The 13,036-nt window shown below is 44.5% G+C and overlaps 1 protein-coding gene across 1 annotated transcript; it reads left to right on the plus strand.

Moving 5' to 3' along the window:
- The first annotated feature begins 3,150 nt into the window (after positions 1 to 3,150).
- On the plus strand, positions 3,151 to 9,351 carry LOC112080902 (ras association domain-containing protein 4). The gene is made up of 6 exons (XM_024146831.2): positions 3,151 to 3,240; positions 4,087 to 4,202; positions 4,274 to 4,356; positions 8,488 to 8,651; positions 9,042 to 9,143; positions 9,245 to 9,351. Exons 1-6 carry the CDS (start codon positions 3,151 to 3,153, stop codon positions 9,302 to 9,304), a joined length of 615 nt encoding a protein of 204 aa, XP_024002599.2. The 3' UTR covers positions 9,305 to 9,351.
- Positions 9,352 to 13,036: the final 3,685 nt, after the last annotated feature.

Genomic DNA, 13,036 nt, shown 5'->3' on the forward strand with positions numbered 1-13,036 from the left:
GTACAGCAAATGAAAGACAACATCTTGTGAATCCAGCCAATATTTCCGATTTTTAAGGTGCAGCGAAAACACAATATAGCATTATATTAGCTTACCACAATAGCCAGAAACACAAGCCATTTACCAGCAGCAAAAGTTAGCGATCGTAACCAAACAGCAAAAATATATAATTTTTGACTAACCTTGATAAGCTTTTCTTTTCCCAGAATGTGCGGATATTTTTCTAAAACTCACCTATTCTGACCAAATAAATTCATATAAACATGACTAAAAAATACATGTTGTATAGGAAATGATAGATACACTAGTTCTTATGCAATCGCCGTGTTAGAATTCTAAAATAACTTCATTACGACATCCAGCTTATGTTATAGCGAGAGCTGCCCAAAACTGGGCGCTACCTAATAGTACACATGTTCGACAGATATATGAAATAGCATCATAAAATGGTCCTACTTTGATGATCTTCCATCAGAATGTTTACAAGGGGTCCCTTGTCGTGAACAATCGTTGTTGATTTTAGAACGTCCTCTTCTCCAGTCAATTAGCACGGAAGGCTAGCCAAGTGGCGCGAAACTCTCCTTCCTGAACAAAGGCACACAACGCAACACGCCTAACGTCCCGAAAAATGTCAATAATCTAATAAAACTATATTGAAAAACATACTTTACGATGATATTGCAATTTATCAAATAAAATCAAAGCCGAGATATTAGTCGTCTATAACACAGCTTTACAGAGGCAATACCAGGTCCCTTCTCGCGCGTTCCAGGAAACAGGAAATGGGTGTCACGTCATCAAGAGCTTTTATTCCACCCTGATCAAGATAAACACTCAATTTCTTCTCTCACTCCCTATTGACATCTAGTGGAAGGTGTATGACGTGCATGTATACTAATATATATCAAGCCCATTTATAGGCAGGCCCTAGAACAGAGCATCGATTTCAGATTTTCCACTTCCTGTCAGGAAGTTTGCTGCAAAATGAGTTCTGTTTTACTCACAGATATAATTCAAACGGTTTAGAAACTAGAGAGTTTTTCTATCCAATAGTAATATAATATGCATATTGTACGAGCAGGAATTGAGTACGAGGCCGTTTAAATTGGGCACGATTTTCCCCCAAAGTGAAAACAGCGCCCTCTGTCCTCATTAAGTCATAAAACTCTGGTGGAGGGGGGGGGGGGGCTGATCTGGCACCTATGATCCTCACTCGAGGGAAAGTCATGACACGGTCCTCATGAGAGCCAGTTTCATCATAACGCTTGATGATTTTTGAAACTGCAATTGAAGAAACATTCAAAGTTCTTGAAAATTTCCGTGTTGACTGACCTTCATGTCTTAAAGTAATGATGGACTGGCGTTTCTCTTTGCTTATTTGAGCTATTCTTGCCATGATATGGACTTGGTATTTTACTAAATATGGCTATCTTCTGTATACTACCCCTACCTTGTCACAACACAACTGATTGGCTCAAACACATTAAGAAGGAAACATATTCCACAAATTAACCTTTAAGAAGGCACACCTGTTGAAATGTATATGAAGCTGAATGAGAGAATGCCAAGTGTGCAAAGCTGTCATCAAGGCAAAGGTAGCTATTTGAAGAATCTCAAATATAAAATCTATTTTGATTTGTTTAACACTTTTTTTGGTTACTACATGATTCCATATGTGTTATTTAATTTTTTTGATGTCTTCACTATTGTTCTACAATGTAGAAAATAGTAAAAAATAAAGAAAAACCCTTGAATGAGTAGGTGTTCTAAAACACTAGTGTGTGTGTAAATATATATTTTTTGTACCAACAGGAGTCATAAAATTCTAAATAAAATAGCTAAATGATCCTTGGTATGGCCATCTTACGAAATAATGAGGATTTACAGTGCATTCACAAAGTATTGAGACCCCTTGACTTTTTCCACATTTTGTTACGTTACAGCCTTATTCTAAAATGTATGAAATGTTTTTTTCCAACATCAATCTACACACAATACCCCATAATGACAAAGCAAAAACTGATTTGTAGGCATTTTTGCAGATTTAGACCGGTGGGGTCTGTTTGTGTTTAAACAGAGCCCCAAGACCAGCTTGCTAAGGGGACTCTTCTCTAGGTTTATCTCTCTGTAGGTGATGGTTTGTTATGGAGGTTTGGGAATCGCTTCCTTTTAGGTGGTTGTAGAATTTAACGGCTCTTTTCTGGTATCGGCCTAATTCTGCTGGCGTTTTACGTTGTACACGGAGGATGTTTTTGCAGATTTAATCTCAATTTGGTGTTTGTCCCATGTGAATTCTTGGTTGGTGAGCGGACCCCAGACCTCAGAACCATAAATGGCAAAGGGTTCTATAACTGATTCAAGTATTTTTAGCCAGATCCTATTTGGGATGTCGAATTTTATGTTCCTTTTGTTGGCGTAGAAGGCCCTTCTTGCGTTGTCTCTCAGATCGTTCACAGCTTTGTGAAAGTTACCTGTGGTGCTGATGTTTAGGCCGAGGTAAGTATAGTGTGGTCTGGGGCAACAGTGTCTAGATTAAATTTGTTTTTATGGTCCTGGCAACTACCTTTTTTTCCCGATTTATCTTTGTTTTACTGAGATTTACTGTCGGGGCCCTGGTCTGACAGAATCTCTGCAGAATATCTAGGTGATGCTGTAGGCCCTCCTTGGTTGAGGACAGAAGCACCAGATCATCAGCAAACAATATACATTTGACTTCAGTGTGCAGACTGTTTTAGTGCCCTCGCCAATTCGTTGATATATACAGTAGATCAGCCTAATCGAGGTTTAGATTACATCTCACATTCCAGTGTTCAAACTTGAGGACAAGGCTGCATGTGAATTCTCTTATTGTGACTCAGTGCAGCAAATAGCAATGTGCGCTTTAGGTATAATGCCAGGAGTCACTTGTAGATTTGACAGCTCTAACGCAGTTCCACCTCCAACACCACCAAAGCAAGGGAGCAAGCAATGTCGGCTAAAGCGGACCTGATTGAATAGAGCCCCTAGTCTTTGTTTGTGTGTGTGTTTGTCCATACAGCCATTCCATGGGGTCTCTACCCGCACATTCCCTCTCCCTCCCCAGCCTGCATGCCTGATAGCTGCTCTAGGGCTTGGCCTGTGGGGGTGATGGGGCTGGTGGTTCTAGTCCGGATGGCGCGGGGCAGCGAAGCTGAGACAGAGTGTTTCATCTGGGACTTGGAGAACAGCCATCCTCTGGAGCCTTACGGGGCCACAGCTAGGGTGCGCCACTGGTCTGGCCAGGGCTTGGATACTGGTTATAAACCCCTCCAGGGACACTGGGAGAGCACTGGGAGCACTGGGATGGAGACTGAGAGAATGACTGTGCTTGGTGGGCCGGGACCTCCAAGGTCTCAGTGATGGTGAGGTAGGGGCAGAAGCAGCCATCTATGCTTCATATTACAGAGGAGAGAGAGGAGAGACAGGAGGGTTAGAGATCTGTGTGTTGTGTTTGTAAGACAATTACTAAATTAGAGGAATGATAGTATCAATGCGTCGCGAGGACTCACGTGTGTCTTTTTCCTTACTATTACCATTACCATTCTATATTCCAACATCTACGTATGTTGGAAAACCCACATGGATAGTAGGATATATGGAATTTTCTATGGTGACATCCCACCTTTTATACTACTGTGTCAATATGGTATAAAGGGAATCCCCCAAAATATTTTGTGCACATATAAATTATAATAAAATTTAAAAAAGAATAATACTTAAAGCCAGATAAAGCAATTATACTTTAAACCAGCTACATTTTCTGTCAAAACAAAATAACATTTGACCAGTGGTAAAAGTACCATATCCTCAAATTTTAGACCTAGCTGAAGATTTGAGCAACGATATTGGAGATGAGCTCACCTGTGATGAAGTGCATTACAATCCCTGCTTGCTGCACTGACAGTAAAAATCCACTCTGAGACTGACAGACCTGTAGCTGGTCCGAAGAGCAAGTGTGTGACCGGCCACACGACCTTGTGTGATTGAGTGAGAGTATGAGCAGAGCACAAGGCAGCGCGTTTTATACAGACACACCGTGTGTGTGTGTGTGTGTGTGTGTGTGTGTAGGAGGAGCAAGCGCTGGTCGTCGAGGGGTTGTTGAATATCTACTGGGGTCTGCGGCGACCAATCAGACTGCAGATGCACGACGACAACGAGAGACTCCACTACGGAGGCGTCAACAGGTACACACACACACAAATGCACTAAGCCTATGTGAGTGCCAATCAGTTATGTCAATAATTTGTGTTTGTAGGAATGAGAGATCCCAGGTTCTTCCAAAGCAGACAGAATCTAACAACAACATACTCGACAGAACTACTGACCCTGCCTTGACCAGTAAGTACACACACACGGACAGACAGACAGACATTTACATATTAGTCATTTAGCAGACGCTCTTATTCAGAGCGACTTACAGTTAGTTCATTCATCTTAAGATATACGGCTATTTCAGCCACACCCATTGCTGACAGGTGTATAAAATCGAGCACCAAGCTATGCAATCTCCATAGACAAACATTGGCAGTAGAATGGCCTTACTGAGGAGCTCAGTGACTTTCAACGTGGCACCGTCATAGGATGCCACCTTTCCAACAAGTCAGTTCGTCACATTTCTTCCCTGCTAGAGTTGCCCCGTTCAACTGTAAGTGCTGTTATTGTGAAGGAGAAACAACGGCTCAGCCACTAAGTGATAGGCCACACAAGCTCGCAGAGCAGGACTGCCGAGTGCTGAAGCACGTAGTGCGTAAAAATCATCTGTTCTTGCTTTCCACACTTACTACCGAGTTCCAAACTGCCTCCAGAAGCTATGTCACCACAAGAACTGTTCGTCGGGAGCTTCATGAAAGGGGTTTCCATGGCCGAGCAGCTGCACACAAGCCTATGATCACCAAGTGCAATGCCAAGAGTCGGCTGGAGTGGTGTAAAGCTCGCCGCCATTGGACTCTGGAGCAGTAGAAACACATTCTCTGGAGTGATGAATCACTCATCACTGGCAGTCCGACGAACGAATCTTCGTCGGACTGCCAGGAGAATGTTTGGCGAATGCCAGGAGAATGCTACTTGCCCAAATGCATAATGCCAACTGTAAAGTTTGGTGGAGGAGGAATAATGGTCTGGGGCTGTTTTTCATGGTTCGGGCTAGGCCCCTTAGTTCCAGTGAAGGGAAATCTTAATGCTACAGCATACAATTACATTCTAGACGCTTCTGTGCTTCCAACTTTGTGGCAACAGTTTGGAGAAGGCCATTTCCTGTTTCAGCATGACAATGCCCCCGTGCACAAAGTGAGGTCCATACAAAAATGGTTTGTCGAGATCAGTGTGGAAGAACTTGACTGGCCTGCACAGAGCCCTGACCTCAACCCCATCGAACACCTTTGGGATGAATTGGAACACTGACTGCGAGCCAGGCCTAATTGCCCAACATCAGTGCACGACCTTGCTGATGCTCTTGTGGCTGAATGGAAGCAAATCCCCGCAGCAATGTTCCACCATCTAGTGGAAAGCCTTCCCAGAAGAGTGGAGGCTGTTATAGCAGCAAAGGAGGACCAACTCCATATTAATGCCCATGATTTTGTAATGAGATGTTCGACTAGCAGGTGTCCACATGCTTTTGGTCACGTAGTGTAGCTAAGTCAGACAACCACATATCACAGTCATAAGTACGTTTGTCCTCAGTAAGTAGTTATCAGCAGTCAGAGCAACAACAAATACAATAAGTCAACAGTGAGTCTTTTTTTGTGGGGTGGGTGGGGGTGTGAGGGGGTTGCTGTGGGATTATTTAAGATACTCTTTGAAGAGGTGGGGTTTCAGTTGTTTTCAGAAGATGGGCAGGGACTCTGCTGTCCTAGCTTCAGGGGGAAGCTGGTTCCACCATTGGGGTGCCCGGACAGAAAAGAGCTTGGACTGGGCTGAGCGGGAGCTGACCCCCCGCTGGGGTGGGAGGGCCAAGAGACCAGAGGTTGCAGAACAGAGTGATCGGGTTGGGGTGTAGGTTTTGAGCATAGCGTGATGGTAGGGAGGGACAGCTCCTCTTGCCGCACCATAGGCAAGCACCATGGTCTTGTAGGGGATGCGCGCTTTGACTGGAAGCCATTGGAAGGTGCGGAGGAGCGTGTGACATGGGAAAACCTTGGAAGGTTGAAAACCAGCTGGGCTGCAGCGTTCTGGATAAGTTGCAGGGGTTTGATGGCACAAGCAGGGAGCCCAGCCAACAGTGAGCTGCAGCATTCCAGACGGAAGATGACAAGTGCCTGGATTAGGACCTACGCCGCTTATTATGTGAGGTAGGGTCGTACTCTGGGCATTAACCTGCAGGAGGGAGTCACTGCTTTGATGTTTACAGAGAACGACAGGGTTTTGTCCAGGGTCATGCCAGGGTTTTGTCCAGGTTCACGCCAAGGTTCTTTGCACTTTGGGAGGGGGACACTGTGGAGTTACCAACCGTGATGGAGAGGTCTTTGAGTGGGCAGGCCTTCCCGGGAGGAAGAGCAACTCCATCTGGTCGAGGTTAAGCTTGAGGTGGTGGGCCGACATCCAGACAGTCAACACACACACACACACACACACACAAACACACGCACACACACACACGTGTAATCCTGCTCTATCAATCCTGTCACCTGTTGTATTACTCTATAATTAAATCTTCAGTATACCCACCTCCTGCAGCACATGTGCAGACAAACACAGAGACACCTGAGCAGGGATTACAGCTGTAGATATGCTGCCATGTGCACTTCCAGCTAGGAGGGGATACCCACTTGAAAAAAATAGCATTGATTAGGAAACTGTTCTAAATACATAAATACGTACATGTATCATATTTTTTCCACTATAAATATTTGAGCTTTGGATTGTATTCAGACTCCTTGACTTTTTCCACATTTGACATTTTCCACGTTACAGCCTTTTTCTGAAATTGATTCAATAATTTTTTTCCATACCAATCTACACACAATACCCTATAATGAAAAATCAAAAACTGTTTTTTAGAATAGAATATATAACATTTACATAAGTATTCAGACCCTTTACTCAGTACTTTGTTGAAGCACCTGTAGCAACGATTACAGCCTTGAGTCTTCTTGGGTATGAGGCTACAAGCTTGGAACACCTGATTTGGGGAGTTTCTCCCATTCTTCTCTGCAGATCCTCTCAAGCTTTGTCAGGTTGGATGGGGAGCGTTGCTGCACAGCTATTTTCCGGTCTCTCCAGAGATGTTTGATTGTGTTCAAGTCCCGGCTCTGGCTGGGCCACTCAAGGACATGCAGAAACTTGTCCCGAAGCCACTCCTGCATTGTTTTGGTTGTGTGCTTAGGGTCGTTGTCCTGTTGGAAGGTGAACCTTCACCCCAGTCTGAGGTCATGAGAGCTCTGGAGCAGCTTTTCATCAAGGATCTCTCTGTACTTTGCTCCGTTCATCTTTCCCTCGATCCTGACTAGTCTCCCAGTCCCTGCCGCTGAAAAACATCCCCAACAGCATGATGCCGCCACCACCATGCTTCACCGTAGGGATGGTGCCAGGTTTTTTTCAGACGTGACGTTTGGCATTCAGGCAAAAGAGTTGAATCTTGTTTTCATCAGACCAGAGAATCTTGTTTCTCATGGTCTGAGAGTCTTTAGGTGGCTTTTTGCAAACTCCAAGCGTGTTGGTATGTGCCTTTTACTGAGGAGTGGCTTCCGTCTGGCCACTCTACCATAAAGGCCTGATTGGTGGAGTGCTGCAGAGATGGTTGTCCTTCTGGAAGTTTCTCCCATCTCCACAGAGGAACTCTAGAGCTCTGTCAGAGTGACCATTGGATTCTTGGTCACCTCCCTGACCAAGGCCCTTCTCCCCCAATTGCTCAGTTTGGCCAGGTGGCCAGCTCTAGGAAGAGTCGTGGTGGTTCCAAACGTCTTCCATTTAAGAATGATGGTGGCCACTGTGTTCTTGGGGACCTGCAGAAATGTTTTGTTACCCTTGCCCAGGTCTGTCCCAGAGCTCTACGGATAATTCCTTCAACCTCATGGCTTGGGTTTTGCTCTGACATGTGCTGTCAACTGTGGGACCTTATACTGTATAGGTAAACAGGCAGCACCTAAGCTCAATTTTGAGTCTCATAGCAAAGGGTCTGAATACTTATGTAAATACGGTATTTCTGTTTTTTTTAAATAAATTTGCAAACATTTCTAAACCTGTTTTGCTTTGTCATGATGGGGTATTGTGTGTAGATTGTTGTGGAAAAACATTTATTTAATCAATTTTAGAATAAGGCTGTAACGTAACAAAATGTGGAAAAAGTCAAGGGGTCTGAATACTTTCCGACGGTCCTCTACATATCTATAAATACACTAAAAGTATTACGGCCTGTGCAGACACTGTATGAACATGACTTTTGAGTTGGAGTATGAGGGTGAGGAGGATGATGAGGGTAAGGAGGAGGAGCAGAAAGAAGAGGAAGTTCTAATCCTTTGTTCTCTCCCTCAGGTAGTCTAGAGGAGGACGACGAGGAGGTCCCCCAGCTGCTGCGGACCAGGAGTGATGCCTCCTTCATGGGGGTCACCAGAAGGTCAAAGACACACGCACACTCTGACCTGCAGCACTTACGCTCACACAGATTCTCCATCAATGGACACTTCTATAACCACAAGGTAACACATGCATATCTACACACACACACACACACACACACGTAGCTGTGCTTACTGGTGACTCCAAAGTTTTTACATGCCCTTTTTCAGAAAATATCTGGAAAACCCTACCTCTACAAAAAGTTTCTTGATTTTTCTGATATCTGCTTTATTTCTGCGTTTTTTAACTGACTATGACTTGTGATACGTGGAGGTCTCACCTAGTTGCCTTTAGATGAATGCACTAACTGCACATAATTCTCTCTGGATAACAGAGTCTGCTAAATTACTGAAATGTAAATGTCAATTATATTGTCCCTCAAAGATCAGTTTTGGGCCCACTGCCCTTTTCACTGTATATATTTGCTATGTGTGTGTGTGTGGGTGCACTCGTGCATGTGTTCTCTCCAGACATCAGTATTTACTCCAGCGTTCGGGTCGGTCACTAACGTCCGAGTCAACAGCTCCATGACAACACTACAGGTCCTCAACCTGCTGCTACAAAAGTTCAGAGTGAGTTCTACACACACATTTTAGCACACACTCACACGATACACACACACACTAGTTTCTCAGATGTGATTGTCATGTTTCTGATTTGTCTGTGTCTCCAGGTGGAGAATAAAGCAGATGAGTTTGTTCTCTACATGGTCCATGAGTCTGGTGGTAAGTGACCACATCTCGTTCTTTTGTGCCGTGTGTGCGTTTATGCGTGGGTATGTATGGAATAGTATATTTTTGTGTGTGTGTGTGTGGGTGTGGGTGTGGGTGTGGGTGTGGGTGTGGGTGTGTGTGGACGTGTTTAACTGTTCTTGTGGGGACCAGAAGTCCCTACAAGAATAGTAAACAAAGTAAAAATTGACCAACTGGGGACATTTTGTTAGTCCCCACAAGGTCAAATGCTGCATTCTAGGGGGTTTAGGGTTAAGGTTAGAATTAGGGTTAGGGTGAGGGTTAGGGTTAGGAAAAACATAGCCGATTTTCTGAAGAGTTTTATAAAAAGTTCCATAAATCACTCAGGCCGCCCCCACCGACTTGGGCCCGTAGTATGGTGCTCCACAGTTGGCACTGGTGAATGTAGGCCATTTAAAGTCATTTTAAGCCGTTTTAAAAATATGCACCTGGTAACCCAAAAGAGGGCACTTAGAAAATATTCGAGAGGAAAGGACATAGCCGATTTTCTGAAGAGTTCAACATAGAATATTTTCTGACTTTTTTTTGAAAAGCTCTATAAATCACTCAGACCGGCCCCCACTGACTTGGGCCCATAGTATGGTGCTCCCAAGTCGGGCATTGAGGTGAGTAGCCCATCTAAATGAATTTATATTCGTTTTAAATATATGCACCTGGTAACCCATAAGTAAAAACATAAGGTGATGTCAGTAGGCTAGTCCTTATATATTTTTCTAAAAGCTCCATAAATCACTAAGGCCGGCCCCCACCGACTTGGGCCCGTAGTATGGTGCTCCCACAGTTGGCACTGGTGAATGTAGGCCATTTAAAGTCATTTTAAGCCGTTTTAAAAATATGCACCTGGTAACCCAAAAGAGGGCACTTAGAAAATATTCGAGAGGAAAGGACATAGCCGATTTTCTGAAGATTTCAACATAGAATATTTTCTGACTTTTTTTGGAAAGCTCTATAAATCACTCAGACCGGCCCCCACTGACTTGGGCCCATAGTATGGTGCTCCCAAGTCGGGCATTGAGGTGAGTAGCCCATCTAAATGAATTTATATTCGTTTTAAATATATGCACCTGGTAACCCATAAGTAAAAACATAAGGTGATGTCAGTAGGCTAGTCCTTATATATTTTTCTAAAAGCTCCATAAATCCCTTAGGCCGGCCCCCACTGACTTGGGCCCATAGTATGGTGCTCCAAGTCGGGCATTTAGGTATGTAGCCCATTAAAAAGCATTTACTATTCGATTTAAATATATGCACCTGGTAACCTAAAGTGGGCACATAGAATATTTTCGAGAGGAAAGGACATAGCCGATTTCTCTGAAGAGTTCAACATAGAATATTTTCTGACTTTTTTTTGGAAAGCTCCGTAAATCCCTCAGGCCGGCCCCCACCGACTTGGCCCCGTAGTATGATGCTCCCCTAGCGGCATTGAGGTGTGTAGCCCATCTAAAATCATTTAAATTCGTTTTGAACATATGCACCTGGTAACCCAAAAGAGGGGACATAGCCGTTTTTCTGAGCTGTCCAACATAGAAAATATTCAGACCTTTTTCTAAAAGCTCCATAAATCCCTCAGGCGGCCCCCACCGACTTGGCCCCGTAGTATGATGCTCCCCTAGCGGGCATTGAGGTGTGTAGCCCATCGAAAATCATTTAAAACCATTATAAAATTGTGGGCCTGGTAACCCCAAAAAAATACCAGGCGCACGGAAAAAAACACCAGGTGCACGCGATGGTGGATTGGTCCTGACATTTTGTAAAAGCTCCATAAATCCTCAGGCCGGCCCCCACCGACTTGGCCCCGTAGTATGGTTGTTCCATAGCGGGCATGTAGGTATGTAGCCCCTCTAATTAATTTAAACCCATTATAAAATTGTGGGCCTGGTAACCCCAAAAAAATACCAGGCGCACGGAAAAAACACCAGGTGCACGCGATGGTGGATTGGTCCTGACATTTTGTAAAAGCTCCATAAATCCCTCAGGCCGGCCCCCACCGACTTGGCCCGTAGTATGGTTGTTCCATAGCGGGCATGTAGGTATGTAGCCCCTCTAAATTAATTTAAACCCATTATAAAATTGTGGGCCTGGTAACCCCAAAAAAATACCAGGCGCACGGAAAAAAACACCAGGTGCACGCGATGTGGATTGGTCCAGACATTTTGTAAAAGCTCCATAAATCCCTCAGGCCGGCCCCACCGACTTGGCCCCGTAGTATGGTTGTTCCATAGCGGGCATGTAGGTATGTAGCCCCTCTAAATTAATTTAAACCCATTATAAAATTGTGGGCCTGGTAACCTAAAAGAGGGCACTTAGAAAATATTCGAGAGGAAAGGACATAGCCGTTTTTCTGAAAAGTTCAACATAGAAAGTATTCAGACCTTGTAAAAAAGCTCCATAAATCCCTCAGGCCGCCCCCACCGACTTGGCCCCGTAGTATGATGCTCCCATAGCGGGCATTGAGGTGTGTATCCCATTTAAAATCATTTTAAACCATTTAAAATTGTGGGCTGGTAACCCAAAAGAGGGCACTTAGCCGTTTTTTCTGAGCTGTCCAACATAGAAAATATTCAGACCTTTTTGTAAAAGCTCCATAAATCCCTCAGGCCGGCCCCACCGACTTGGCCCCGTAGTATGATGCTCCCATAGCGGGCATTGAGGTGTGTAGCCCATTTAAAATCATTTTAAACCATTATAAAATTGTGGGCCTGGTAACCCAAAAGGTAAAACATAGGGTGATGTCGGTAGTCTGGCCCTATGCACCTGGTAACCCAAAAGAGGGGACATAGCCGTTTTTCTGAAAAGTTCAAACATAGAAAGTATTCAGACCTTTTGTAAAAGCTCCATAAATCCCTCAGGCCGGCCCCCACCGACTTGGCCCGTAGTATGATGCTCCCTAGCGGGCATTGAGGTGTGTAGCCCATCTAAAATCATTTAAATTCGTTTTGAACATATGAACCTGGTAACCCAAAAGAGGGGACATAGCCGTTTTTCTGAGCTGTCCAACATAGAATATTCAAACCTTTTTCTAAAAGCTCCATAAATCCCTCAGGCCGGCCCCACCGACTCGGCCCCGTAGTATGATGCTCCCCTAGCGGGCATTGAGGTGTGTAGCCCATCGAAAATCATTTAAACCATTAAATAAAATTGTGGGCCTGGTAACCCAAAAAAATACAGGCGCACGGAAAAAAACACCAGGTGCACGCGATGGTGGATTGGTCCAGACATTTTGTAAAAGCTCCATAAATCCCTCAGGCCGGCCCCCACCGACTTGGCCCCGTAGTATGGTTGTTCCCATAGCGGGCATGTAGGTTATGTAGCCCCTCTAAATTAATTTAAACCCATTATAAAATTGTGGGCCTGTAACCCAAAAAAAATACCAGGCGCACGGAAAAAAACACCAGGTGCACGCGATGGTGGATTGGTCCAGACATTTTCTAAAAGCTCCATAAATCCCTCAGGCCGGCCCCCACCGAACTTGGCCCCGTAGTATGGTTGTTCCATAGCGGGCATTGAGGTGTGTAGCCCCTCTAAATTAATTTAAACCCATTATAAAATTGTGGCCTGGGTAACCCAAAAAAATACCAGGCGCACGGAAAAAAACACCAGGTGCACGAAAGGTGGGCACTCTGTCCTTTTTCGACCAATTTCCCGAAATATTCAAATAATGATTAAAAACAATTCCCGATGGGCTAGAGTCCCACATTTTGGCTCATACCCTA

The sequence above is a fragment of the Salvelinus sp. IW2-2015 genome, unplaced genomic scaffold, assembly GCF_002910315.2.
Source record: "Salvelinus sp. IW2-2015 unplaced genomic scaffold, ASM291031v2 Un_scaffold16572, whole genome shotgun sequence".
NCBI classification, from domain to species: Eukaryota; Metazoa; Chordata; class Actinopteri; order Salmoniformes; family Salmonidae; genus Salvelinus; species Salvelinus sp. IW2-2015.